General features: G+C 64.9%; 2 protein-coding genes and 2 long non-coding RNA genes across 7 annotated transcripts in view; 3 read left to right on the forward strand and 1 right to left on the reverse strand.

Annotated features, from left to right (window-relative positions):
* Positions 1-2,274: 2,274 nt before the first annotated feature.
* DOK1 (docking protein 1) lies at positions 2,275-5,441 on the forward strand (the record flags this gene model as incomplete). Its single annotated transcript, XM_029063536.2, is given in 6 exon segments — positions 2,275-2,397; positions 2,706-3,002; positions 3,403-3,496; positions 4,028-4,200; positions 4,804-4,945; positions 4,948-5,441. Coding segments are annotated over 6 exon segments (1,266 nt in total), but the record flags the coding sequence as incomplete, so codon positions are not given.
* A 785-nt stretch (positions 5,442-6,226) lies between these two features.
* LOC114811315 lies at positions 6,227-12,271 on the forward strand. 4 transcript variants are annotated; one of them, XR_003758997.1, is made up of 4 exons: positions 6,227-6,550; positions 10,254-10,476; positions 11,763-12,006; positions 12,232-12,271. It is a non-coding gene; the product is annotated as an uncharacterized LOC114811315 (long non-coding RNA). The 4 variants fall into 4 exon arrangements; XR_003758995.1 differs by lacking the exon at positions 12,232-12,271 and having other exon boundaries at positions 6,227-6,406; positions 11,763-12,157; XR_003758994.1 differs by lacking the exons at positions 6,227-6,550; positions 12,232-12,271 and adding an exon at positions 8,103-8,435 and having other exon boundaries at positions 11,763-12,157.
* Positions 8,559-27,069, reverse strand: part of LOC100085525 (meiosis 1 associated protein) — a 39,143-nt gene continuing 20,632 nt past the window's right edge. The window contains exons 6-9 of the mRNA XM_029063926.2: positions 22,488-22,629; positions 14,417-14,626; positions 10,375-10,536; positions 8,559-9,195 (exon numbers count right to left, since the gene is read on the reverse strand). Coding sequence (XP_028919759.1) covers positions 9,049-9,195; positions 10,375-10,536; positions 14,417-14,626; positions 22,488-22,629 — 661 coding nt within the window. The 3' untranslated portion in view covers positions 8,559-9,048. The remainder of the gene's footprint in view (positions 9,196-10,374; positions 10,537-14,416; positions 14,627-22,487; positions 22,630-27,069) is intronic.
* On the forward strand, positions 18,519-22,227 carry LOC114811316. The gene is made up of 3 exons (XR_003758998.1): positions 18,519-18,616; positions 19,201-19,258; positions 21,897-22,227. It is a non-coding gene; the product is annotated as an uncharacterized LOC114811316 (long non-coding RNA).

The following is a 27,069-nucleotide window of genomic DNA, read 5'->3' on the forward strand; positions in this document are numbered from 1 at the left end:
ATCCGTCTCTGTGCCGAGCACCGGGCTGAGCGCCCGGGGAGAGGACACAGAACAGACACATCCCCCTGCCCGCGACGAGCTCACGGGATTCACCCCGGCCCACGTACTGAGGGCTCACTGCGTGCAGGGCACCGTACTGAGCGCTTGGGAGAGTGCGAGAGAACCCTACAGAGGAACCGCCCCCGCCCAGAAGAAGCTTACGGTCTAGAGGGGGAGACGGGCGCGGATACGATCACAGTAACGGTGTCCGTTAGGCGCTCACTAGGTGCCGAGCACCGTTCTGAGCGCCGGGGTGGATTCAAGGTGAGCGGGTGGCCCCCCGTGGGGCTCCCGGTCTCCATCCCCACTTGACGGACGAGGGAACTGAGGCCCAGGGAAGTGAAGTGCCCGGGCCAAAGTCGCCCGGCTGACAAGCGGCCGAGGGGGGATTAGAACCCACGGCCTCTGACTCCCCGGCCCGGGTCACAGCCTCAATCCCCGTTTTACGGACGAGGCCCAGAGAATGATGATGATGATGATATTAATAATGATGGTGTCTGTTAAGCGCCGACTATGTGCCAGCCGCCGTTCTAAGTCCAGAGAAGCCGAGGGGCCCGCCCAAGGTCACGCAGCAGACGAGTGGCGGAGGTGGGATCGGAACCCGGGACCTTCTGACTCCCGGGCCCGGGCTCCGACCATCAGAGATCCCCCCCCCCCCGCGGATACAGACATTCCCGTAGGGGCAGGGAGCGCTTGCCCCCCTCCCCCGAGGCCCGGCCCGGTGGAAGGAGCCCGGGTTCGGGAGTCACAGGACTCGGGTTCCAATCCCGGCTCTGCCGCTCGTCCGCCGTGTGACCCCCGGGCAAGTCGTTCGACCTCTCTGCGCCTCAGTCCCCTCATCTGTAAAACAGGGACGGAGACCGTGAGCCCCTCGTGGGACGGGGCCCGTGACCGACCCGATCAGCTTACGATAACGATGACGAGGGCCGCGGCCCGGCGGCAGGAGGCCGGGCCCGGGAGTCGGGGGCCGTGGGTTCTCGTCCCGGCCCCGCCCCCTGTCCGCCGGGCGGCCCGGGGCAGAGTCCCGTGACTTGGCTGGGCCTCGGCGACCTCATCCGGAAAACGGGGACGGGGGCCCAGCCCCACGTGGCACAACCCGATCGCCCCGTGTCCACCCCGGCGGTCGGAACGGCGCCGGGCACCTAGTAGGCGCTTAACCGACGCCGTTATCAAGTGCTCAACAGGCGGCCGGCAGCGTTCTAAGCGCCCGTCACCCAGTCAGCACTTAGCGGCGACGACGACGACGACGGCGTCTGTCAAGCGCTCAGTCTGTGCCAGGCGCCGGTCTAAGCGCCGGGGGAGACACGAGGTCATGGGCTCGTCCCCCGTGGGGCTCGCGCTCTCAATAAGTAGTAGTGACAACGACGAGGGTGTCCGCGAAGCGCCAGCTGGGCGCCGAGCGCCGGGAGGCGGCGCGGCTCGGGGGCCAGGGGTCGCGGGTTCGAATCCGGGCCCCGCCCCTCGTCCGCCGGGCGACTCCGGGCCGGGACCTCGACTCCCCCGGGCCTCGGTTCCCTCATCTGTCCGACGGGGACCAGGACCGCGAGCCTCACGGGCGGCGGGCGACCCGATGACCCCGCGTCCCCCCCGGGCGCTTCACGGATACCGACGTCTCGCCGAGCGCCGGGGAAGATCCGAGCGGCCATCCGGTTGTCCGCCGTGGGGCCGACGCCCTCGATAAATAATAACACCGGCATCTATCAAGCGCTTCCTGGGCGCGGGGCGCCGGGGCCGGGGGGGATGCGAGGCGATCAGGCCGTCCGTCGCGGGGCTCACGGTCTTCACCCCCGTTCGCCGGAGGAGGGAACCGAGGCCCGGAGACGTGAAGCGACCGGCCCCCGGTCACCCGGCGGCCAAGTGGCGGAGCCGGGATGGGAAGCCACCACCTCCGACTGCCGGGCCCAAGCTGCTTCCCCGACGACGACGACGACGACGACGACGAGGGGGCGGGGGGGGCGACCGGAAGGTGCCGATAGGTGCTGGGGGAGATGGGAGGTCATCGGGTTGGCCCCCCCTTGGGGCTCCAGGTGTCCACCCCCACCAGACGGACAAATAGCGCAATCGGGAGACGTTCTCCTCGTCTCCCTTCTCGCCGCCCGGGGTGGAGGCGGGTCCGGAGCCGCGGGCGGGGGGCGGGCCCCGGGCCCGGCCCTCCCCCCCGGGCGGGTCCCCGCCCCGTCCCCCCACCCCCGTCCCGCCCGTCGCCCCGCGGCAGCAGGAAGCGGAGCGGGGCCCGGGCCCGGGCCTGGGCCGGACCTGGGGGGGGGGCCCGGGGGGCGAAGGTCAGAGGTCATGGACGAGGCCGCCCTGGAGGGCCCCCTCTTCGTGCACGGCCAGAGTCACCGCTTCGGGGCCAAGGTCGGGGGGCGCGGGGGGGGGGGGCCGGGGGGAGGGGGCCGCTCGGGCCCCGGACCCCCACATCGGGGCGGGAGAGGGGGCGGCGGGCCCCGGACACCCCCCCCCCCCCCGGGGGTCTCCATCCTCCCCCGTCTCCTCTGGGGGAAGCGTCGGGGGGCCCCGTCGAAGGAGGACGGCGGCGATGGGACGCCCAGCCGGCGGCGGGGGAAGCGGAGCGGGCCGGGCTCGGGGCCCGGGGCCCGGGGTGGCCGGGGGCCCCTTGCCGTCCCTCCGCGGACCGCCCGCCTCTCCCCCGTGCGCCCCCGCAGAAGTGGAAGAAGACGTGGTCGGTCCTCTACCCGTCCGGCCGGCACGGAGTGGCCCGCCTGGAGTTCTTCGACGGCAAGGGGCCCGGCGGGGCCGAGCGCCCGGGTTCCCGGCGCCTGGACCGCAAGGTCATCCGCCTGGCCGACTGCGTCGGCGTCGCCCCCGCGGTCCTGGACGGCGTCCCCCGGCCCGGCACGGCGGCCTTCCGCCTCGACACCGCCCGCCGCTCCTACCTCTTCGCCGCCGAGCGCGAGGCCAGCGCCGCCTGGGTCCAGACGCTCCGCCGCATCGCCTTCCCGGTGGGGCGCCGGCCGGGCGCACGGTCCGGAGGGGGGCGGGCGGGCCGGCGGCGCGGGTCGACGGGTCGCGGCGGCGGGCGCGGGGGCCGGGGCGGAGGCCGTCGGAGGGGGCGAGGGGAGAGGAGACGGGGGGCTTCGTCGGGGAAGGCCCCCCCGGAGGGGACGGGCCGGGGGCGCTCGTCCGGCGGACCGGAGGAGGGGGGGGCGCGTCGGGGACGCGGGCCGGGGGTCGGCGGCGAGGTCGAGGCGGGGCGAGGAGCGAGGCGCCCGGGCGGCGGGGCGGGGCGGGAGGGGGCGAGGGGCCGGCGGGGAGGAGCGGCCCCTCCTCCCCGGCGGCCGCCGGAGGGTCCGGAGGAGCGGGGGTGACCCGGGGTGTCCCTCCCGCTCCGCCCTCCGGAAGGACGGCCCGAGCCCGGGCTCCGCGGACGGCGGTCCGGGCCCGGCGGCGGCCCTGGAGATGCTGGAGAATTCCCTCTACTGCTCCAGGGAAGAAGGTGAGCCGGCGGGGGGCCCGGGGGGGGAGAACCCGTTCGGGCCGGCGGATCCCGGCGCGCCGACGGCGTCGGTGGCGTCCGTTAAGACCCTCACGCCGGGCCGGGCCCCGTTCCGCCCGCCGGGGTGGGTCCGACCTCGTCGGGTCGGACCCGATCCCCGACCCCCGCCCCACGGGGCTCGCGGCTCTACGGCCGAGGGGACGGAGGCCCGGAGAAGAGAAGCGATTTGCCCGAGGTCACGCGGCCGACCGGCGGCGGGGAACCCGGGGCCTTCCGACTCCCCGGCCCCGGCCGCTGGGCCGCGACGCCCCCCCGGGCCCGGGCCCGGCCCGGGGACCCCGTCGGGGGGGGGGGGGGGCCCGGCCCTCCGCCTCCCGGACGGCGACCGGAGGGGGACGCTCTGGGCGGGGGGGCGGGGAGGGCCCGGGCCCGCGGGGACGTGGCGGCGGCGGGGCCGCCGGACGGGACCGGACGTCCGAGGGGAGAGGAGGCCCCTCCCCGCGCCCGACCGCGGCCGCGGTCCCCCTCCAGCGTCGGAGTTCTGGGTGACGGTGCAGAGGACGGAGGCGGCCGAGCGCTGCGGGCTCCGGGGCCCCTACCTGCTGCGGACGGAGGAGCGGGGGCTGAGCCTGGCCGAGCCCCGGGCCCGGGAGCCCCTCTTCACCTGGCCCTACACGCTGCTGAGGCGCTACGGCCGCGATCGGGTGAGCCGGGGAGGGCCGGGGCGGGCGGGATCCGGGGCGGGGGGGATCCCGCACCCGGGGCCGCACGGGTGGGCCGGCTTCCCCTCCTCCCCGACTCGGGGGGCGACCGAGGACGGAGAGGGCCACGGGCCACCTCCCCGTCCTAGCCCCCGGGGGCCCGTAGCGCCGCCCTCCGCCCTGGAGGGCGTCTCCGGACCCCTTCCTGCGTGCGGGGCACCGGACCCGGCGCTGGGGAGAGGACGTCCCGACGGAGCCGGCCGAGGGCTCCCGGGGCAAGGGCGCTTACCGCGTGCAGAGCACTGGACCGGGCGCTCGGGGGAGGACGGCGCGGCAGCTAGCGGACCCGCGGGGCGCCGCCCGCGGTCGTACTCACCGGGGGCTCGCGGCGCGCAGAGCGCCGTCGTGAGCGCCCGGGGCCCGGGAGGGACGGCACGACCGGGTCGGCGGACGTCCTCCCTGCCCGCGAGGGGCTTCCGGACCGGAGCCCTTCCCGGGGCGCGGGGCCGCCGCGCTAGGCGCCGGGGAGAGGATAGCCCGGCGGAGCGGGCGGACCCGTTCCCCGGCCAGCAGGGTCTCCCCTTCCCTCGCGCCCCCCCCCCCCAGGTGATGTTTTCCTTCGAGGCCGGCCGGCGCTGCTCCTCGGGCCCCGGGAACTTCACGTTCGAGACGGAGCAGGGCGACCGGATCTTCCGGGCGGTGGAGTCGGCCATCCGCCGCCAGAGGCCCGGGGGCGGGGCCGCCGCAGCGCCGGCTCCCTGGAGGGCGGGAGCCCCCCGCCCCGCCCCCGCCCGGCGGGCGGCCGACCGCGCGGCCCCGGGGGCGACGGGCCGCCCGCCGGCCTCTACGCCGAGCCCCTGGACGCGCTGCGGGCCGTCCCCGCCCCGGCCCGCGACCCCCTGTACTCGGACCCCGTGGACAGCCGGGAGCGGGGCCGGGCCGGGGGCCGGCGGAAGGACCCCCGGCCCTTCCGGGGCCTGTACGAGCACGTCCGGCAGCGGCTCGCGGACGCGTCGCTGGGCGGGCCGGCCGAGCCCGTCTACACCGAGCCCGGGGGCCCCGCCGCCCCCGCGCCCCCCGCCCTCTACGCCGAGGCCGAAGACCCCCGGGAGGCCTGGCGCTGCCGGGCCCGGCCGCGGGACTCCGGCTACGAGTTCCCCTACGACCCCGCCGTCGACGACTACGCCGTCCCGCCCTTCTGCGCCTCGGCCCCCCGCGGCCCCAAGCCCCTCCCCGCCCCCAAGCCCCAGGCCCCGCCGCCCCCCCCCGGCCTCCCGCCGATCCCCCGCGGGCCCCTCGACGGCGCCGCCGGCGCCGGGCCGCGGGCCGGGGGGCCCGGCCCCGGGACCCGGGCCTCGGGGGTCGGGCCCCGTACGAGGACCTCGGGAGATCTGACGGCCGGCCCCGGCCGAGGGGCGGCGGGGCGGAGGGGTGCCGGGGAGCCTTCCGGCTCGGGCCCCCGCCGCTGCCCGTCCCGGCCGTCGCGTTCCTCCGACCCCGGGGCGGCGCGTCCCGCGGGGAGATTAAATTTTCCAACCCTGTGCCGGGGTGACCCGTGTCTGAGCCTGGGACCCTAGCGCGGGAGCGGAGATCCCGCCTGGGCCGTATTCGGGGCCGGGGAGCCCTCGGAGCGGGGACCGTCTGGGGGACGGGGATCCCCCCCCCCCCCGCCTCCCGCTCCTCTCCCGGGGGTCCCGCCTCTGCTCCCCTTCTGGGGATGCCTCCCCGGGAGGCCCCCCCCCCCCCTCGCCTCCCCCCGCCGCGCCCGTGGTCCCCGGGTCGGGAAATCCCCCCAGCCCCGCTGCCCTACTTCCTCCCCGACTCCACCCCCCCACCCCCGCTCCGTTTCCCAACCCCCCCCCCCCCCCAGCTCCCCTCCCTCTCCTCCCCCTCCTCCTCCCCCCCTCAGCCCTGCGGCCGCAGGCTTGAACTCTAGACTTCCTCTTGGGCCCGTCACGTGGGCCCTTCCCGCCCGAACCGGGCCGGAGGAGGAAGTGAGCCGGAGGGGGGCGGGGGACGGGGGGACGGGGGAGGAGGGTCCCGTGGGGAGCGGGGGGCCGCGGGCCGGCTCTCGACCCACGCGGAAGGGGCGGGATGTCTAATCTCGCCTCCGCGTGGCCCCGGGCCCGAGCGGGAAGCGTGGCCTTCCGCCCTGGCTCCCCACCGTCCCCCTCCCCGTCCCCCGCAGGATCAAACCCGGGACGCCCAGGTAGACCAGGGAACGAACTGGCCGGAGACCCCTCGGCCACCCCGGGGGCATCGGGCCCGGTCGGCCCGCGGCCGACGGACGGCGGGGGGGGGGGTCCGGGAAGAGGCCGAGGCCCGTCCCCGGTCCTTCCGGGCCGCGTCCGAGGTGGGCGAAGGAGCTCGGGGGTTGGGCGGGGGAGGGAAGATAGGAGAGCGGGGGCCCGCCCGTCTGGAGGAGTCCTGGAGATGAGCCCCCGCGGAGTTGGGCGGCGCGGTCCGGGAGGGAGGAGGCCCGGGAGGAGGAGTCGGGGCCAGGGGCCGCCTCGGCGTCCGACCCCTCCGCCGCTCTGAAACGGCCGGGCTGGGGGTCGGGGGCCGGGGGGGGCGGTCAGGCCAGGGTGGGGGCCCGTCCCTGGGGTGCGGGCGGCGGTACCGGGGCGCGGGTGGGAGGGCGCGGGCGGGCGCGTAGGGTTCCGTCGACGGCCATCGGCTCGGGAGAGCCGAGCACGTGCGGAGAAGGCGGCGGGACCGGGCGTCACGGGAACCGGGCCTCGACGCGCCAAGCCGGCGGGCACCCCCCGCGGAGGGGGCGGGGGACGGGAGGAAGAGGCGGAGGCCGCCGGCCCCGGGGCCGCCGGCCCGGTGAGCCCCGGGAGGGAGCGGGCGGCAGCGCTCCCCGGACCCGTCCGTCCCGGGCGCGGCCCCTCGCCGGCTACCGCCGGCCGGGACCGCGGTCCGCCGCGGACGGTGAGGGCGACGGGTTCCGGGCAGACGGAGCCGGTCGTTCTCTGGGGGGACGGCGGGGACGGGAGGCGGGCGGGACCGGAACCCGTTCCCACGGGGACGGACAAGACGGAGCGGCGGGTCGCCGAGGGGCCTTCGTCATAATCACGGTCCCTGTTGAGCGCCGGCTACGTGTCGGGCGCCGTCCCGGGCACCGGGGCGGATGGAGACCGGTGAGGTTGGGCACCGTCCCCGTCCCGCGGGGGGCTCGGGCCCGCCCCTCGTTGTAGAGACGAGGGAACTGCGGCCCGGAGAAGCGGAGCGCCTCTCCCGAAGGCGGCAGACGCGTGGCGGAGCCGGGGTCGGAACCCGGGGCTCCAGCCCCCTAACCCGCGTCGGTCCACGGGCCGATGGTCCGCGTTGGGTAACCAGGAGGGAGCCGGGGGGAGTCGGACGGTCACCGGTCCGGGAGGGCGATGGGCACGCTGCCCCTTCAGGCGTCCGGGCCCCGGCGTGGCTGGCCCGTCAGCATCGCTCCGGGCCCTGGAGCTCGATTCACTCTTTCGATGGGTCGTATTTATTGAGCGCTCGGGAGAGCGAGATGTCGCAACCGGCGGACGCGGTCCCCGCCCACGACGGGCTCGCGGCCCGGAGGGGGAGGTGACGGGGGTCTCCCGCGGCTCCGCCGGGCCCGGGTTCGCCCGAGGGGTTGCCGGGGTTCAGAGGGGATCACGGGGCGGACGGACTCCCGGGGCAGAGGCGCGGAGGACCGAGCGGGGACCGACGGGACGGGAGCCCCGGGGACCCGTGGCCAGCCTTGGCGGGGTCGACCCGGTGGAGAGGACCCGGGACGACAGGAGGACCTGGGTTGCGATCCCGGCTCCGCCCCTCGCCCGCCGGCTGACCTGCGTCGAGACGCTTCGCTTCTCCGTGCCTCGGTCGCCCCGTCTGTAAAATGGGGACGAAGGCCGCGAGCCCTACGTGGGACGGGGACCGCGTCCAACCCCGTTCGCCGTATCGACCCCGGCGCTCCGCACGGTGCCCGGCACGCGGTGAGCGCTTCGGAAATACCGCGGCCGTGATCATCATCGGGTTGATTATCGGTGCTAAGGGCTCCCTTCCGGAGTGCGGACCGCCAGGCCCGCGCGTCTAAAACCCGGGGCTGGACAGGCCTGCTCTAGACGCCAGGTTGTGGGCAGGCGGTGCGTCGGTTGGTTGGGGTATTTTACTCTCCCCAGCGCTGGGCGCGGTGTTCTGCACGCGGTCAGCCCTCGGTAGAGATGACCGAAGGAATGAACCGTGGCGCTCTCCCAGGCGCCCACTACACAGTAAGCGCTCGATGACCACGGTCGGACGAATGAATGACCTCGCCGCACCGGCACGCCCCCCCCCCCCGCTCGTCCCCCCGCTCGCCCCTCGCCGCCCAGACAGAAGGGGAGGAGGCTGGGGACGTGAGGCTCAGACGAAGGGTGTATTCCGAGAAGCCCCCGAACGGCAGGCCCCGTCGAAACGGGGAAGGCATCGGGCCACGGCCCTCGGGGAGGGGGGGCCTCCGCTCCGTCGGATGAGGGAGGCGGGCGGGAGGGAGGCAGCGGGGTCCGGGAGGACCGGGAGCGGTCCGGTCTAACCCCGGGGTGCGGCCGTCGCGGACCCGGGTGCCCGCCGGTAGCCCCGTCTAGCTCTGGCTGAGCCCCGGCCCCCCGGGGATGGCGAACCGAGAGCCGGGGGGGGGGGCCCGGTTGACGGGCGGAGAGGTGTGAGTCGGGCGTCCGGGCCTCGCGCCCCGAGCGGGGCCTCGGCGGCCGCCGGTGACGACGGACGGGCGCTCCGGGACGCCGGTCGGGGAAGAGCGAGCGACCTCGGGCTTTTCGGCCTCTCGGCAGAAAGAGGGAGTGGGGGAGGACGGCGGGGAGGGGGGGGCGAGGGAGTGGTCCGGGGGAGCTACATCCCCAGGAGAAATTCCTCATCCTCTTCGGAGAAGAGGGGTGGTTCTGAGGAAGGCTTCGGCCCCGGAGGCGGCCCGGGGAGCGAGGAGGAGACCGTAGAGGTCTTGATCGGGGCGACGACCGTGGCCCGCGCTCTCTTGGGCTGCCGGAAAGAAATGGAGACGGGTGAAGGCGGACGATGGGTGGGGCGAGAGGGATAGGGTCGGGGAGGGAAAGGGAAAGGGCGGGGGGAGGAGGGGAGGGGAGGAGGAGGAGGGAAGGGGGAGGAGAGGGAAAAGGTGGGCCCAGGGGAAGGCGAGGGGGAAGACAGGAAAACGGGAAGGTGGGGCTGGGGGGAGGCAGCGTGGCCTAGCGGCTAGAGCACGGGCCCGAGAGTCGGGAGACCTGGGTTCTGGTCCCGCCTCTTCTCTGCTGTGTGACTTGGGGCGAGTTCACTTTCCTTCTCTGGGCCTCTCTTACCTCACCTGTGAATGGGGAGCAACTCTTCCTCCCTCCGGTTTCGATCGGGAGCCCCACGTGGGACCTGAGGATCTTGTGTCTCCCCGAGTGCCTGGTACAGTGCTTGGTACGTAATTAGTGCTTAGTAGATGCCGTTATTATTATTATTATTATTATTATTGTTCCAGGGCAGACACAGCGCCCCTGCCCCGTGCTTGGGCTCAGACCTTCCTCCTCTCGATCTCTCCCTCCTCCCCCCCACCCCAGTTGGTAATGGCCGTCGGGCACCCGCTGTGTGTCGGGCACCGTTCCGAGCGCTGGGGTAGGTACGAGCTCCTCGGGTTGGACGCGGTCCCTGTTCCACGAGGGGCTCGGTCTTCATCCCCATTTCACAGGTGAGGGAAGCGAGGCCCAGACAAGTGACATGACTTGCCCCGGGTCAGTGACTCGCCCCAGGTCACCCAGCAGACCAGTGGCGGAGCCGGGATCAGGACCCGGGTCCTTCTGACCCCCGGGCCCGGGCTCTAATGTGCTAGGCCGTGCTGCCTCTGCCCTCTTCATCCCGGCAGCCCCTCCCCGCACCCACCCACCCCATTACGGAGAGCTGGGAGGACCAGAGCCTCCCAGTTCACAGGGACCCTGGGGTTTGAGCCGGGGACGGGGCCGTCCTCCTTCCTTCCGATCCTCCGACTCGCTTCCGCTCCCCCCCGCCCCGTCCCGCCCCCAGCTCCTTTCCCCCACCGCGGCTTTCCCTCCGAGCAGGAGGCGCTGGGGAGGACCCTTCCCGGAAGGGTCGGGGAAGATCCCTTCCGGAGGAGCTGGGGAGAATCCTTTCCGGAGGGGCCGGGGGAGAATCCGCCCAACCCTCGAGGACCGGCTGTACCTGGGCCGGAGGGGCCTGCTCGGATGACTGCAGCTCCCCGCGCCGGGCAAGCGACCGGGACCTGGGGGACTTGGTGAGCTTCCTTCTCAGGTGCCGGTACAGGTGAGTCACGGCCTGCAGGGGGTTGTAGGTGGGCTCCACCAACAGCCGGTCCAGGGCACTCTGCCAGAGAAGGGGCGAGGGGCAGATCCGGGGTCAGTCCGGTCACCGCGGGTGGGTACGGGAGAGGGTACGCGTGACGACGGTGGGGTTTTTTCTAACGGAGTCTGTCAGTCAGACGTACTTATTGTGTGCGGGGCGCTTGGGAGGGTACGGTGGAGCGCTTAGTACAGGCGCCCTGCACACAGTGAGCGCTCAGTAAATACGACCGAAATGCGATCGAATGAACGGACACAAGCGAGCTTACGGTCTACGGCGGGCTGGGGGGGGGGCGGCGGCGGGGACGACAGACAGTACTAGAAATAAATCAAATCACCGACGGGGACGTGAGTGCTGGGGGGCCGGGAGGGGGTCGAATAAAAGGAAGGAGACGGGGCGACACGGAAGGGAGTGGAAGAAGAAGAAAGGAGGGCTTAGTCGGGGAAGGCCTCTCGGAGGAGGGGGGCCTCCGCGAGGCTTGGAACGGGGCGGGGGAGGGTCGTCTGTCGGATACGAGGAGGGAGGGCGTTCGGGGCCAGAGGCGGGATGCGGGCGAGAGGTCGGCGGAGAGGTGGAAGAGATGGAGGGACGGTGAGAAGGTGGGCATTAAGAGGAGCGGAGCGTGCGGGCCGGGTCGTAGCGGGAGGGGAGCGAGGTGAGGTAGGAGGGGGGCGAGGGGATGGACCGCTTTTAAAGCCGGCGGCGAGGAGTTTCCGTTCGCTGCGGGGGCGGCCGGGCCGCCCCGGGAGACTCTCGAGGAGCGGGGAAACGCGTCCTGAACGTTTCTGTACAAAAACGATCCGGGCAGCAGAGTGAAGCGTGGACCGCAGCGGGGAGAGACGGGAGGCCGGGCGCTCGGCGAGGAGGCTGACGAGGTGGTCGAGGCGGGATAGGAGAAGTGGTTGGATTCGCGGGGTGGCGGGTCGGATGGAGAGGCCAGGGCGGATTTTAGCGAGGCGGCGAAGGCGGGACCGACGGGACTTAGGGACGGATCCATTCGTTCTTTCGGTCGGCGTCCTGAGCGCTCGGAAAGTTCAGTTCAGCGATAGAGACCATCCCTGCCCACACCGGCCGTACGGTTTGAATATGAATGAGAGAGAGGAATCAAGGCGAACACGCCAAGGTTATGGGCCCGTGGGACGGGAAGGATGGCGGTGTCGTCTACAGTGCCCACCCCCGGGCTTTTTCCAGTGGCCCACCCCCGCCTCCCATAAGAGCCACACTTCATTCACTCATTCGTTCGTATTTAGGGAGCGCTCGCTGGGCTCGGAGCACCGTATTAAGCGCTCGGGAGAGTCCAGTCTGACACCGCGACGGACGCGTTCCCGGTCCGCCTCCAACTTGAAGCGAAAGAGAAGGGGAAAGGCGCAGCCTCTGGCCTCGAGGGGATTACGGTCCGAAGAATTCCGGTGTCCCCGTCACGCGGTCAGAGACGGAGCCCGGGTCGGGAGGACCGGCAGGGCTAAGCCGAGACCAGCTGGCCGGTGACTCCCGGTGGGCTCCCTTGTCACCGGCTGCAAATTTAGGCCCGGGCTCCACCGGGCCGGGTGGGGACCAGGACCAGAGAGCCGTTGATGATAATGATGATAATGATGGCGTTTGTTCGGCGCTTACTATGTGCCAGGCACTGTTCTAAGCGCTGGGATAGAGACAGGGTAATCGGGGTGGACGCAGCCCCTGTCCCCCATGGGGCTGACGGTCTTCGTCCTCATTTTACAGATGAGGTCACTGAGGCCCAGAGAAGGGAAGCGACTCGCCCACGGCCCACGGTCCCCCAGCAGACAAGTGGGGGGGGGCCGGGATTAGAACCCACGACCTTCTGCCTCCCGGGCCCGTGCCAGGAAAGCCTTCTGCAGAGCTCCCCCCCCCCCCCCCCCCCCCCACGGGTCTGCCCAGAGCCGACTGCGACTTTACGGCTCATCCGATGATGATGATGATGATGGCGTTTGTTCGGCGTTTCCTACGTGCCAGGCACCGTGGCGGATACCTTCCCCTTTAAACTGCCTCCCCCTCTAGACTGTAAGCTCACTGTGGGCAGAGAACGTGTCTGTTATTTTGTTTTTTCCCAAGCGCTTGGTCTGCGCGCGGTAGGCGCTCAATAAATATGATCGGAGGAATGCACGGAGGCAACGGGACTCACGGTCTTCCCCCCCATCTTTTACAGACGAGGAACTGAGGCCCAGCGAGGTGAAGCCACTTGCCCGAGGTCACAGAGAGGCCGGGGGCGGAGGGAGGATTAGAACCCAGGTCCTTCTCGCTCCCAGGCCCGGACTCTCGCCACAAGGCCTCGCCGACGGACGGGGAGGAAATGAGGATCTAGGCTGAGGCCGGGCCCCGCCCAGGAAGCGGGAGGAGGAGGAGGAGGAAATGATCTGTAGATTCATTTCCTCCTTTGTGAGGTGCCTGCGCCCTCCTCTAAAGGCCTCGCTCAGCCCTTGGCTGCTCCACTTCTCAGAATGATGATAATAATCGTAATGTTGGCATTAGGTGCTTACTGTGTGCCGAGCACCGTCCTCAGCGCCGGGGTGGATACGAGGTGGTCATCAGGCCGGCCCCCCGTGGGCTCCCCGTCTTCAGCCGCGTTTTCCAGATGAGGTCACTGAGGCCCGGGGAAGTGAAGTGACTTGCCCGAGGTCACACAGCCGACACGTGTCAGCTGAAGCTGGAGTCGGAGGTCAGGGGTTCGGATCCCGGCTCCGCCGCTTGTCGGCCGCGTGACTGTGGGCGGGTCACTTCACTTCTCGGTGCCTCAGGGACCTCATCCGGAAAATGGGGATGAAGACCGTGAGCCTCACGTGGGACCATCTGATGACCCTGGACCTCCCCCGGCGCTTCGAACGGCGCTCCGCACATGGTGAGCGCTTAACGGATAGCAACATCGTGAAGGGGCAGGGCCGGGATTAGAACCCACGACCTCACGCTGCTTCCTGCCTTCTGATCCCCTATCCCAGCGCTCAGGGCAGGGCTTGGCACATCGAAAGCGCTTCATGTCTTTATTCCTTCCCTTCTTCCCTTCCTCTCCTCCCCGCCCTCTTCCCGCAGATGCCCTACGCTTTTCTTCCTCCTCCTCCTTCCCCTCTCCCTCGCTCGCTCCCTCCTTCCTCTCCCTCTTGGACTCCGAGAGGCAGCGTGGGAATCAGAAGGTCATGGGTTCTGATCCCGACTCTGCCGCTGGTCTGCTTACGTGGGCTCGGGCAAGTTACTTTGCTCCTCTGTGCCTCATTTACCTCATCTGGAAAATGGGGCTGGAGCCCGTGAAGCGCACGTGGGACAGGGATTGTGTCCAATCCAATCCGCTGGGGTCCGCCCCAGCGCTCAGTACGATGCCTGGCACGTAGTGAGCGTCGATTGCTGAACTGTACTTTCCAAGCGCTTTAACCAGGTGCTCTGCACACAGTCGATGCCTTTTTACTTCTTTTCTTCTGCTTCGTTGTCCGTCTCCCCCATGCTGGACCGAGAGCCCGCTGTCGGGTAGGGATCGTCTCCATCCGTCGCCTAATTGCACTTCCCAAGCGCTTAGTACGGCGCTCCGCGTACAGTAGGCGTTCAGTTAATACGATCGAATGAATGAACGCGACTGAACCAGTCAACGGACAAATACCACAGTTATTATCACTGCCCCCCGCCCCGCCATGGGGCTCCCAGCCCAAGTCGGAGGGGATCCCCATTTTCCAGACGTGGAAACGGAGGCCTAGAGAAGTGAGGTGACCGGCCCGAGGTCACCCGGCGGACGAGGGACAGAGCCGGGTTTGGAAGCCAGGTCTTTCTGCCCCCCGAGCCCCCTTTTCCTCTGCTCGCTCTCTCGGTTTCTTTCCTCCGGTCCTCCCCTCGGGGTCCACCCCTTGCCCCCCGTCCCCTCTCCGTCCCCCCTCTTTCCCCTGCTCGCCTCCCCACCCCCTCTCACCTCCACGTCGCCGAGCGCGGTGGCTTCCGGGCCGTCCGGGAGAGCCGGGAGAGGACAGGGCAGCAGGAGCTCCCGGGAGGCCACGGCCTTAACCAGCAGCGAGAAGGAGTTGGAAGGGAGAATGACGTAGAAGGAGCCGAGGGAAGGGTCCCTGAGGCCGCTCCCCGGGAACCGGAACTGGCTCTCGGCCAGGAGCAGCCAACCCCTTTTCTAAAAGAAAGAAAATTAAGAAAAAACAAAATCACCGTCCTGAGCGGGTAGAAGCCTGGGAGCCGGGGGGACCCGGGTTCTCCCCCCGGCTCCGCCGCTCGTCGGCTGGGCGACCTCGCTTCGCTTCCCCGGGCCTCGTCTGCGAAATGGGGATGAGTAACAGTCACCGTCACGGTGACGGTATCCGTTAAGCGCTCGCTCTGTGTCGAGCAGGCGCCGGGGCTCGTCGGCCCCCGTCCCGCGTGGGATTCGCGGTCTGGGTCCCCATTCGTCGGGTGAGGCGACCGGGGCCCAGAGAGGCCAAGCCCTTGCCCGAGGCCACGCAGCAGACGGGCGGAGGAGCCGGGATCGGAACACGGGCCCTTCTGACGCCCGGGCCCGCGTTCTACCCACCGGGCCGCGCTCCTTCCCGAAGACCATCAGCCCCGCGTGGGGCGGGGACCGCATCCAACCCCATCAGCGCGTGTGTCCGATGGTCCTCACCGAGCGCTTCCCGGGCGCAGAGCCCCGTACTAAGTGTCTGCCCCAGCGCTCGGCCGAGTAGGCGTTCAGTAGGTACAGCTGTGCAATGGCCCGCGCTGGGCTTCGAGTGGCCCGACCACCCACGCCCCAAATCTCGCCGTGGGTAACGCCGTCTATTTCTGAGCTCGCCACCCGCCCCGGTCTCCGCTCTCTGACCGCATCCTCCTACTCCCGTCTCAGCTTGTACCCGGCTTCCCCCGCCGAACGGTTCTCTCCCTCCGGAGAGATCTCCGACCTCCGGATTCCCCTCTCCGCTCGACCCGGGCCAGCGGCCGGCCCCCCACCCCGATTCCCCGCCTCACCTCCCCTGGCGGCCTCCGGCCGAGGGATTTTAGGGACGGTGAGGATCGGGAGGGGCCGGATCGCGGGGAGAGCGGAGGGGCCGGGAAGTCGCCCCTTGGGTCCTGTCGGTCAGTCGGTCGTATCGCTCCTTCCCAGGCGCTCAGTACGGCGCTGGGCACACAGAGGACGCTCGGTCGCTACGAGGGAATGGATGAATCCAGGGGGAGGTGGACGTTGAGGTGAATGAATAAATAACGGCTATGGATCTAAGTGCCGAGGGGCTGAGGGAGGGGGCGAATCGAGGGCGCAAATCCAAACGCGAGGGCGACGCAGAAGGGAGTGGGAGAAGAGGAGAGGGAGGGCCTCTCGGAGGAGGTGGGCTTTCAAAAAGGCTTTTGAAGGCGGGGAGAGTGATAGGATGTGGGCAAGGAGTCGGAGAGGAGCGAGGCGAGGTTGGAGGGGGCCAGGGGATTACGTGCTTCGAAGCCGACCCTGAGGCGTTACCAGTTGATGCCGAGGAGGACGGGAAACCGCTCGAGAAGCAGCCTGGCTCGGTGGAAAAGAGCCCGGGCTTGGGAGGCGGAGGTCATGGGTTCGAATCCCGACTCTGCCACTGGTCAGCTGTGTGACTGTGGGCCAGTCACTTCCCTGCTCTGGGCCTCAGTGACCTCAGCTGGAAAATGGGGATGAAGACCGCGAGCCTCACGTGGGACAACCTGATGACCCTGTATCTCCCCCGGCGCTTAGAACAGTGCTCGGCACATAGGAAGCGCTTAACAAATACCAACATTATTATTATTATTATTAAAGCGTATGGGCTTGGGAGTCGGAGGTCGTGGGTTCTAATCCCTGCCCTGCCACTTATCCGCTGCGTGACTTTGGGCCAGTCACTTCACTTCTCTGGGCCTCAGTGACCTCATCGGTAAAATGGGGATGAAGACCGTGAGCCCCCGCGGGGGACAATCTGATTTCCTCGTATCTCCCCCAGCGCTTAGAACAGGGCTTGGCACACGGTAAGCGCTTAGCCAATACCATCATCATCATCATTATTATTATTATTATTAAGGAGCGGGGAGACGTGGTCCGAATTGACTTATCCACTCTCTTCTCCCGCCATGTGCCAGCTCGCACTCTTCATGCTTCCCAAGCTCATGTGACCTTGGGCAAGTCACTTCGCTTCTCGGGGCCTCAGGGACCTCATCTGTAAAATGGGGATGAGGACTGTGAGCCCCACGTGGGACAACCTGATCACCTCGTATCTCCCCCGGCGCTTAGAACAGTGCTCGGCACATAGGAAGCGCCTAACAGAAACCAACATCATCATCATCATCGTTCTTATCGTGCCTTGTTCTCAGATCCCCCCCCGGGGGTCCGCCTGCTCCCTCCTGCTGGCGACTGCCTCCCCCCTCAGATCCGTCAGATTCCACTCCGTCTTTCAAGGCTCTCCTACACTCCCGATTCCTCTAGGAGGTCTTCCCGGGTTTATCATAAGAGTACACGATGGTATTTGCTAAGCGCCTACTAGGTGCCAAGCACTGTTCTGAGCACCGGGGGGAGATGCGAGGAAATCAGCTTGTCCCACGTGGGGCTCACAGTCTTCATCCCCATTTGACAGATGAGGTCACCGAGGCCCGGAGAAGTGAAGCGACTTGCCCGCGGTCACACAGCTAAGTGGCGGAGGCGGGATTCGAACCCACGACCTCTGACTCCCCAGCCCGGGCTCTTGCCACTAAGTCCCGCTCCTTCTCCAGTCTTCTCTCCTCCCCTGTCCGATCCCGCCGACTGTTGCCTCAGCGCTTTTGACCCACCCCCTTATGCACCCACCGCCCCCCGGAGCACTTTCGTATATCTCGATCTGCCTATGCTGTTTTTTAATACCGACAACCATTTCCGAGCGCTTAGTGTACAGGGCTCTGCACACAGCAGGCGCTCGATAAATACGACTGGCTGAGTGAATGATAATAGTTAATAATCACGGTGATATTTTTTCAGCGCTTACTACGTGCCAAGCACCGTCCTAACAGCTGGGGTGGATACAAGCTAATCAGGCTGGACAAAGTCCCCGTCCCGCGCGGGGCTCACAGTCCCCATTTTCCAGATGAGGGAACTGAGGCCCAGAGAAGTGAAGTGACTTGCCCAAAGTCACCCAGCAGGCGAGTGGCGGAGCCGGGAATAGAACCCATGACCTTCTGACTCCCGGGCCCGGGCTGTAGCCACCGTGCCGTGCTATTCACCCACGCATTTATCTTCCTCTTCTCTTTTTCCTCCAATATGTAATTATTTTGTTTCCCCCTGCCTCCCGTTAGATTGTAAACTCTTCGAAAGCAGGGATTTTTGTCATCGAGAAGCAACGTGGCCTAGTGGAAAGAGCCCGGGCCTGGGAGTCACAGGACCTGGGTTCCAATCCTGCCTCCGCCACTTCTTTAACGGTACTGCTCTGAGCGCTGGGGTTGATACAGGGTCATCAGGTTGGACACAGTCCATGTCCCACTATGGGGCTCACGGTCTTAATCTCATGGAACGGAGCATCGCCTAGTGGCAAGAGCCCGGGCTTGGGTTCGGAGGTCGCGGGTCCCAATCCCCACTCCGTCACCTGTCTGCTGTGTGACCTTGGGCAGGTCACTTCACCTCTCTGGGCCTCAGTTCCCTCATCTCTACAAAGGGGATTAAGAGAATGAGCCTCATGTGGGACAGGGATTGTGTACAACCTGATTAACTTGTTTCTACCCCAGCGCTTAGAACAGTGCTTGGCACATAGTAAACCCTTAACCAACACCGGTATTATTATTATTATTATGAATCCCCATTTTACAGATGAGGTAACTGAGGCTCAGAGAGGTTAAGCGACGTGCCCAAGGACACACAGCAGGCAAGTGATGATGATGATGATGATGATGGTATTTGCTAGGCGCTTACTATGTGCCAGGCACTCTTCTAAGCGCTGCGGTAGATACAAGGGAATCGGAGCCGCAATTGGAACCCAGGTCCTTCTGACTCCCAGGTCTGTCCTCCGTCCACTATGCCATGCTGCTTCTCAAAGGCCTCGTGCTGTGTGACCGTGGGCAAGTCACTTCACCTCTCCGGGCCTCAGTTTCCTCATCTGGCAACGGGGGGACGAAGACCGTGAGCCCCGTGCGGGACGGGGACCGTGTCCCGCCCGATCAGCTCGTCTCTACCCGTGCCAAGGTAAACTCGGGCACCTGCCATCTCAAGGTCCCGACCCTCTCCGTGACTTCCCGAACCAGCAAAGCGGGATTCGGAAGCGTGGGCGGAATCGCGCAACCCAGACTGCTCCGCATCCTAGGCCGGGAGGGGGGAGGTAGGTGTCTCTCCAGCGTTTAGTACGGTGCCTGGCACACGGCAGGCGCTTAACAAAAACCATAATAATAATTATTATCATCTCGCCCCCTTGCTGATCCAATAAGGTGTGGAGGAGGAGGAGGGGAAGCGGGTAGGGATTGGACAAGTGGAAGGAGGAAGGCCGGAACAGCTTGGGGCACAGCTGATAAATATCTGCCACCCGCGATGTTCTGTGCCGAGAGGTTTGCGATTTGCAGGGGTTTTTTTTTTTGTGTGTGTCTCCTTCACCCTCGGCCCCGGATGCGCATTTTGCCCTCGGCACCAGGCCGTGGGACGGGTGAGTGTCCTGCTGAACGCTCGTGGGTGCTCTGAAACGGGTGGGTACCGGATTCGTGAATCCCTCTCCAGTGGGAAGCGGTCGTGGAGGGCAGCTAGGTGCTTTTTAACGTGCAGATGTGAATTCTTTCCAGGTGGGAAGCATTTCGTGGACCGGATGTAGGCGCTTTGCAACGAGAGGGTCACGTATAAGTGAGTTCCTCCCGAGTGGGCCGCGTTTACGGACGGGAGCTCGGTGCTTTACAGTGGGTGGTGGACGCATACGTGGATTCTTCCCGAGTGGAAAGCGTTCGTGCTTTGCAAAGGGCAGCTAATGCGTATGGGAATTCTGCCCAGGTGGGAAGCGTTTACGGAGGACACCTGGGTGCTCTCCAAGAGGCCGGGAAGGGGTCAGTGAATGGCTCTCCGGTGGGAAGTTCCATTTCCCTCGTCCAAAAGGTTAAATAATTATATTCCTCCATAAAGAGAAGTTCCATTTGCTGGGCGGAGTAAATTTTGCAAGGCTCAGCCCTCCACTCGGGTCCTCTTCCCTAGTTGCAAGGATTCTCGAACCCGTCCCCGAGCGATGGGCGACACTGCCTCAACGCTCAGCACAGTGCCTGCCACATAGTGAGCGCTTAACCAGATGCGTGTAGATTAGAAATGACTTATTTAGTCACGTTAATGTCCGTCTCCCCCTCTAGTCTTATCATGGGCAGGGAAGGGGGTCTGTTAATTCTGTTGTAGTCCCCAAGCGCTTAGTACAGCGCTCTGCACATAGTAAGCGCCCAATCAATGCGATCGAAATACCACAGTTATTATTTAACTCTTTTGACCCCTCCCAAATGCTTAGTTTAAGGCCCCGCACTCCAGTGCCTACTAAATAATACCTATTTGTTGCCAGTTGGATTGAGCTATAGTTAGAATAATAACAATAATTAGGGTCTCGAATCGCTTCTTACGAGCCAAGCACCGTTCCAAGCGCTGGGGTAGATACGAGGTGATCACGTGGGGCTCGCGGCCTTCATCCCCATTTGACAGATGAGGTGACTGAGGCGCAGAGAGGTGAAGTGACTTACCCAAGGTCATCCAGCAGACAAGCGAGGGAGTGGGCGTTAGAGAAGCATTAGAGTGGGCATAGAGAAGCAGCGGGGCTGAGGGGAAAGAGCCCGGGCTTGGGAGTCAGAGGTCATGGGTTCGAATCCCAGCTCTGCCACTCATCAGCTGGGTGACTGTGGGCGAGTCACTTCACCTCTCTGGGCCTCGGTTCCCTCATCTGGAAAATGGGGATGAAGACTGTGAGCCTCACGTGGGGCAACCCGATGACCCTGTATCTACGCCAGGGCTGAGAACGGTGCTCTCCACGTAGTAAGCGCTTAACAAATATCAATATTATTACCGTTAGAACCCAGGTCCCTCTGCCTCCCAGGCTCTAGCCACTGGGACACGCTGCTTTGTGTGATGACACCTGGTGGGGCGGGCGGACTCCGGGTAATAACAATAGTTGGGGGATTTGTGGAGCGCTTACTGTGTGCCGGGCACTGTACTAAGCGCTGGAGTGGAGAGAGGCAAATCGGGTCGGACGCAGTCCCCGCCCCCCCCCCCCCCCCCCCCGTGGGGCTCACCGTCTTCATCCCTGTTTTACGGATGAGGTCGCAGAGGCCCAGAGAAGTCAAGTGACCTGCCCAAGCCCCCCACAGAAGACAAGCGGCGGAGCCGGGAATAGAACCCATGACCTTCTTCCTCCCGGACTCTCATCCGCTACGCCACGCTGCTTCTCGCCAAGCGCTTCCTCTGTACTAAACGCCTGCGGAAATAACGCGACCGGTCACGGCCTTGGGCTGGCCCTGCCTGGAAAGGGGGCCGGTGGGAAGGGAGGAAATCGGGGCAGCGTTCATTTCTTCCAGATGGGGAAGAAGCAGCCTCGTTCCTCCAGTGAGTTTCCTTTCGCAATCCTCTCCGGGAAGATGACGGAGGTGTTTCGCCGTTGGCGGGAGCTCTCCCCGGCGGGCAGCCGAGGGCCCGGTTGGGATCGGGCGGTCCCCGAGGCCACCCCAAGAAGCGGCGTGGCTTAGCACCCACAGCCCGGGAGTCAGAGGGACCTGGGTTCTAATTCCAGCTCCTCCACACGTGCTGGGTGACCTTGGGCAGATGGCTCCACTTCCCTGGCCCTCGGGTACCTCATCTGTAAAACGAAGGATTGTGACGGGGAGCCTCACGTGGGACGGGGACACGATCCAAACCGCCCGGCTCGTATCGATCCCGGCGCTTAGTACGGGGCTTGGCGCGTGGTCGGCGCTTAACAAATACCACCGTCATTATTATTCCGTTCCTTAACGTGGGCAGGCAAAGCCTCAGATGACGCGGCCCGGGCCGCCGGGCCGGAAAATGTCGGCCGGGCCAGACGGGCCCACGGCCATTAGGGTGACGACCGCTACGGTACCGTTTAAGCTCTCGTTATGTGCCGGGCACCGTTCCGAGAGCCGGGGTAGATACGAGTTCATCGGGTTGGACACGATTCCCAGTCCCGGATCGGGCTCACGCTCTTAATCCCGGTATTTTACAGAGTAGGTAACTGAGGCCCGGAGAAGTGAAGCGACTTGCCCCGGGTCACACAGCAGGCAGGTGGCAGAGTGGGGATTAGAACCCAGGGCCTTGTGACTTGCAGGCCCGGGCTCCGGCCCGTAGGCCACGGCCGGGTTGAAGCCCTCAGTCCAGCTTGGCAAGAGGGAAAAGGCGGAAGTGACTTTTCCCTTCTCTAATTCTGCATTTTGCTCGTCTTAAAGCTGCAGGGCACCGAATTCCAGAGCGCGGTCTGGAAGGCTCTGTCTCTCTCCCTCTCTCTCGACAGAGCCCTCAAACCAGGTGGAATTGATCCCTCGGCTCTTTGGCTGCTCTGTGGGAGCCTGGACGCTCCGTTTCGGGATAGTAGATAGGCATCAGCTCCAGCCCCAACTGCTCCCACCTCCTCCTCCTCCTCCTCGCCCTCCTCCTCCTTCTCCTCGCCCTCCTCGTCCTTTTTGTCTTCCTCGTCGTCCACGTTCTCCTCCTCGTCAGCCTTCTCTTCTTTGTAGTCATCCTTCTCTTCAACCTCCTCCTCCTCCTCCTTGTCCTTTGTCTTCCTTGTTGTCCTTGTCCTTCTCATCTTCTCCTCGTCCTCGTTATCCTTCTCTTCATCCACTTCCTCCTCCTCGTCCTCCTCCTCCTCCTCATCCTCTTTGTCTTCCTTGCCGTCCTCCTCTTCACCCTCCTCGTCACCGTCATCCTTCTCTCCTCATCCTCCACATCCTCGCCCTCCTCCTCTTCATCCCCCCCTTTCTCTTCCTCCTCCTCATCCTCCTCATCTTTGTTGTCTTCCACTTCCTCCTCCTCCTCCTCGTCCTCCTCCCCATCCCTGTCCTCATTCTCGTCCTCCTCAGCCCCCCCGCCCCCGGCTACTCACCAGCAGGGCGTGGCACAGAGCGTGGAAGCGATGCTGGTTCTGCTCTAGCTCGTCCCAGTCGAGTTGCCAGCAGCCGGTGGGGCGGAGGATGAGCGGGAGCCCGTAGAGCACCGATTCGCACACCCCCTTGGATCGCAGAGCCCTGAGAGATGAGAGTGACGGTGAGCCGCCCCCCCCCCCCCACGCAAAGACCTAAGTCTTCGCCGGCGTCCGCGACTCCGACGGCCCCAACCGTCTACGGAGTGCTCCCTCTGCTCTTCTGCCGCCCAGCCGCCGCTTAACTCGTTGTATCGATCGAGCGCTAACTGTGTGCAGAGCACCGGACTCAGCCTGGGGGAGAGCCCAGCAGAACAGCAGACGGACACGTTCCCTGCCCGCAACGCGCGTACGGTCGGGAGGGTAACTGCTCTTTGATGCACTTTGAGCTACCTTAACTGTACTCCGCTCACACGCCACATCTCCAGATTCCACCTTTAGGATTCGAACACAAACCCATCGCCGTACAAAGGTGCACGCTCAGGATACAGGACTCCCCTAGGCTGTACGTTCCTTAATCGGTGATATTTCTCGAGCGTTGACTGTGTGCGGGACCCTGAACTGAGCACTTGAGAGAATACGGTGCCACAGTGTTGGGAGAAGTATTCCCCGCCCGCAACGAGCTTCCAGGCTAGAGGGACGGTCTAGAGTCTTTCGCCCGATGGCATTCATTGGGCACTCTGTGCGTGCAGAGCACTGTATTAAGCACTTGGGAGGAGACGACATAGCCGAGTCGGTGTTCCCCCTCCACAGTGAGCTGATGCTCCGGAAGGGGAGATCGACGTGAATAGAAATCAATAAATTCCAGATACGGGCGTGAGTGCGGAGGGGTTGAGGGAAGGGCGAAAAAGGGGAGCAAATCCAAGTGCGAGGGCGACGCGGAAGGGAGAGGGAGAAGAGGAAATGAGGATTTAGACAGGGAAGACCTGGAGGAGATGGGATTTTCATAAGGTTTTGAAGCGGGGGTCTGTTGGATATGAAGGGGGAGGGCGCTCCGGGCCGGGCGCGGGACGTAGCCTTTCCGTTCAACCGATCATGAGGGTATTTACTGAGCGCTTACTGTGTGCGGAGCACTGTACTAAGCGCTTGGGAGAGTTCGGTATAACCGAGTGGGTAGACGGAGTTCCCTGCTCGCAACAACACAAGTTAGTTCTGAGAAATGGCAGGCCGGTTTCTGAGTACAGTTTAGATAGATTTCACTCGTTCTAAAAATATTAATGCACGGGGAGAGGCAAATATTAGGTCTCAGAACTCTGGACGGCTTGCCACCCAGCCTTCAAGGCACTGGGCACGGTCAAATGAAGTCACCGAGACCAGCTGATGGAAATCACTCGGACGTAAAAGTATTCTTTCCCGTAAAACGAGTGCTCTGATTGACTCCGTCAACCCGGCATTAACCTCGACTCGTCTCGCTCATCCAACCCACGTATTCGATCTGTCGCCAAATCCTGTCGCTCCGACCTTCACGACATCGCTAAAATCCTCCCTCTCCTCTCCATCCAGAGTGCTACCGTGTGAATCCAGGCCCAGTGTTTAGAACGGTGTTTGGCACGTAGTAATGATATTTGTTAAGCCCTTACTATTATTATTATCCTATCCTGCTCCGCTCACTGCATCGGCCTCCTTGCTGACCTTCCTGCCTCCTGACTCTCCCCACTCCAGTCCACCCTTCACTCTGCTCCCTGGATCATTTGCCGACCAAAGCGTCCAGGACAGGTCTCCCCAGTCCTGAGGAACCTTCAAGGGTTGCCCGCCCACCCCCACATCAAACAAAAACTCCTCACCATCAGCTTTTAAGCCACAAGATCACCTCGCTCCCTTCTTTGATTGAACAACACCTCTCGGCACCTCATATCTCAGACAAAAGAGAAGTTGTCAGAAGTTTACCAAGTTTACAAGAGACAAGTTCACCCATCAGGATAAGGAACCTGGGAGAGCAGAGACGAGTCGCCGCAAACCAAGAAGCAAACACATTACGTGGTCCTAGTTCTCTGGCCAAATTTGGCTCTCCGACACTAGCAGGGTCCCATGGAAAGGTCAAGATTGTTCCCACACTCATTTCAGAAACGGGGGGGGGGGGGGGGGAATCCTGAAGAGACGGCCACAACACTTCAGTATTCTCCTAAACGGACTTTCTGCAATCGAAACAGAAACTAAAAATGTTTCCGTATGTGCTACTCGCTATTTATCATGTCCCCCCTCTAGACCGTAAGTTCACTGTGGGCAGGGAATGCGTCCGTTATATTGTCGTCAAGCGCTTGAGTACAGTGCCCCGCGCACAGTAAGCACTCAATAAATACGATTGATTGATTGAAGACGGGTTGTGGAAAAGACAGAAAACCTTCCAACGTGCAGTGTTTGCCCCGACTATTTAGAAAGTGCCTCAATAGTCACTTCCCTTTCCCTTCTTCTCTCCCTCCCTCCCTTCCTTTCTATTTTCCTTTCTTCCTTCCTTCCTTCCCAGGAAAATTGGCAAAGTGCCTGGATTCTAGATTCCCTGCAGCCCGTAAGCATGGAGGACACACACTGTTTGAACGTCTACCTAATCTCTTCCTCGGAAGATGCCGACTTGATTACCATTTTGAAGCAAGGTGAAAGATAAGACTTCAGTCATCTTTTAAAAGATGGTGCCGGTTAAGCACTCACTATGGGCCGGGCACTGTACTAAGCCCTGGGGTAGAGAGAAGATTATCAGTTTGGACCCACTCCCTGTCCCACGTGGGGTTCACAGCCTTAATCCCCATTTTATAGATGAAGTAACTGAGGCACGGAGAAGTGAACTGACTTGCCCAGGGTCACCCAGCAGGCCAGTGGGGGAACCCGGATTATGTCCTGGGATTGAGAAACACCCTGGTCTAGTGGATAGAGCACGGGCCTGGGAGTCGGAGGACCTGGGTTTTAATCCCGCCCTGTCTCTCATCCACCGTGTGACCTTGAGCGAGTCACTTCACTTCTCCGGACCCCAGTGACCTCCCCCACCCGTTCAAGGGGGATTAAGACCGTGAGCCCCACGTGGGACAACCCGATCACCTTGCATCCTCCCCAGTGCTTGACACATAGTAAGCGCTTAACAGATGCCATCACTGTTATTATTATTATTATCATTATAAATAAAAGGACAGACGTGGACGTAGGTGGTGTGGGGCCGGGAGAGGGGAAGAGCCAAGGGAGCAAGTCGGGGGCGACGCAGAAGGGAGGGGGAGGTGAGGAAAAGTGGGGCTTAGTCCGGGAAGGCCTCCCGGAGGAGTTGAGACCGTGAGCCCGTCAGTGGGCGGCCCGACTGTCTCTACCTGTTGCCGACTTGTCCATTCCCAGCGCTTAGTACAGGGCTCCGCACGGAGTGAGCGCTCAGTAAATAGGATCGAATGAATGAATGATGGGCCTGCAGTAAGGCCCTGCGGGGAGGGCCGGTCATTGTCGGATTAGAGGAGGGAGGGCCGGGGGCTACCAACTCTGCCGCACCGTGCTCTCGCAAGCGCTTAATACGGGTGCCGTGCACGTAGTAAACGCTTGATAAATAGCACCGATTGACTAACCAAAGAGAAATGGCGGTGTTGGCAGTCGATCGCGCGGTTCTGGGCAGAGCCACCGGAGGGCGCCAGCCCCCCGGCTTCACCCGGCCAGACCCAGATGGATGGATTGATTGATTGATTGATTGATTCGTATTTATTGAGGGCTTACTGTGTGCAGAGCACCGGACTAAGCGCTTGGGAAGTACGATTCGGCACCAGAGACGCTTCAAAAAAACTATCTGACCCTACCTCGGGCGACTCGTGTGACTTCTCTGGGCCTCAGTTCCCCCCCCTCTGGAAAATGGGGATGAAGACCGGGAGCCCCAAGGGGGACAGGGACTGTATTCAACCCGCTCGGCCTGGATCTACCCCAGTGCTTAGTACACTGCCCGACACATGGCGAGCGCTTAACAAATGCCACTAAATGGGGGTGAAGACTGTGAACCCCACGTGGGACAGGGGCCGGGTCCAACCTGATCAGCTTGAATCTACCCCAGCGCTTAGTACAGTGCCTGGGGTGTCTCTTTTTAGATCGGGGGTCCCTCCAGAACCGTGGACCTCATCCAAGTCCCACCTGTGTGTTCTTCCCCGGCCCTCTGGTACTCTTCTCTGCGCTTGCCTGAGAGCTTCATAAATAGTATTTCCACACTCTTTCCGAAATCCTCTTTTTCTCTTTCGGTACGTAAGCGCTTACTCCGTGCCGGCCACTGCCCTCCACCCTGGGGGAGAGCCGAGCTCGTCAGGTTGGATACGGTCCCGGCCTCGCGCGGGGCTCACCGTCTTGGTCCCCGTTTTACAGATGAGGGAACCGAGGCTCAGAGAAGTGAAGCGACTTGCCTAAGGTCACGCGGCGGACGAGCGGATTAGAACCCAGGTCCGTCCGACGCCCGGGCCCGGGCTCCGTCCGCCGGGCCACGCCGCCTCTGCCCTCTTCGTCCCGGCAGCCCCTTCCCGCCCCCGCCCACCCCATGGGAGAGAGTTGGGATGACCGGAGCCTCCCGGTTCACGGGGACCCCGGAATCCCGGCCGGGGAC

This window comes from Ornithorhynchus anatinus, chromosome 4 (genome assembly GCF_004115215.2).
Source record: "Ornithorhynchus anatinus isolate Pmale09 chromosome 4, mOrnAna1.pri.v4, whole genome shotgun sequence".
NCBI lineage: Eukaryota > Metazoa > Chordata > Mammalia > Monotremata > Ornithorhynchidae > Ornithorhynchus > Ornithorhynchus anatinus.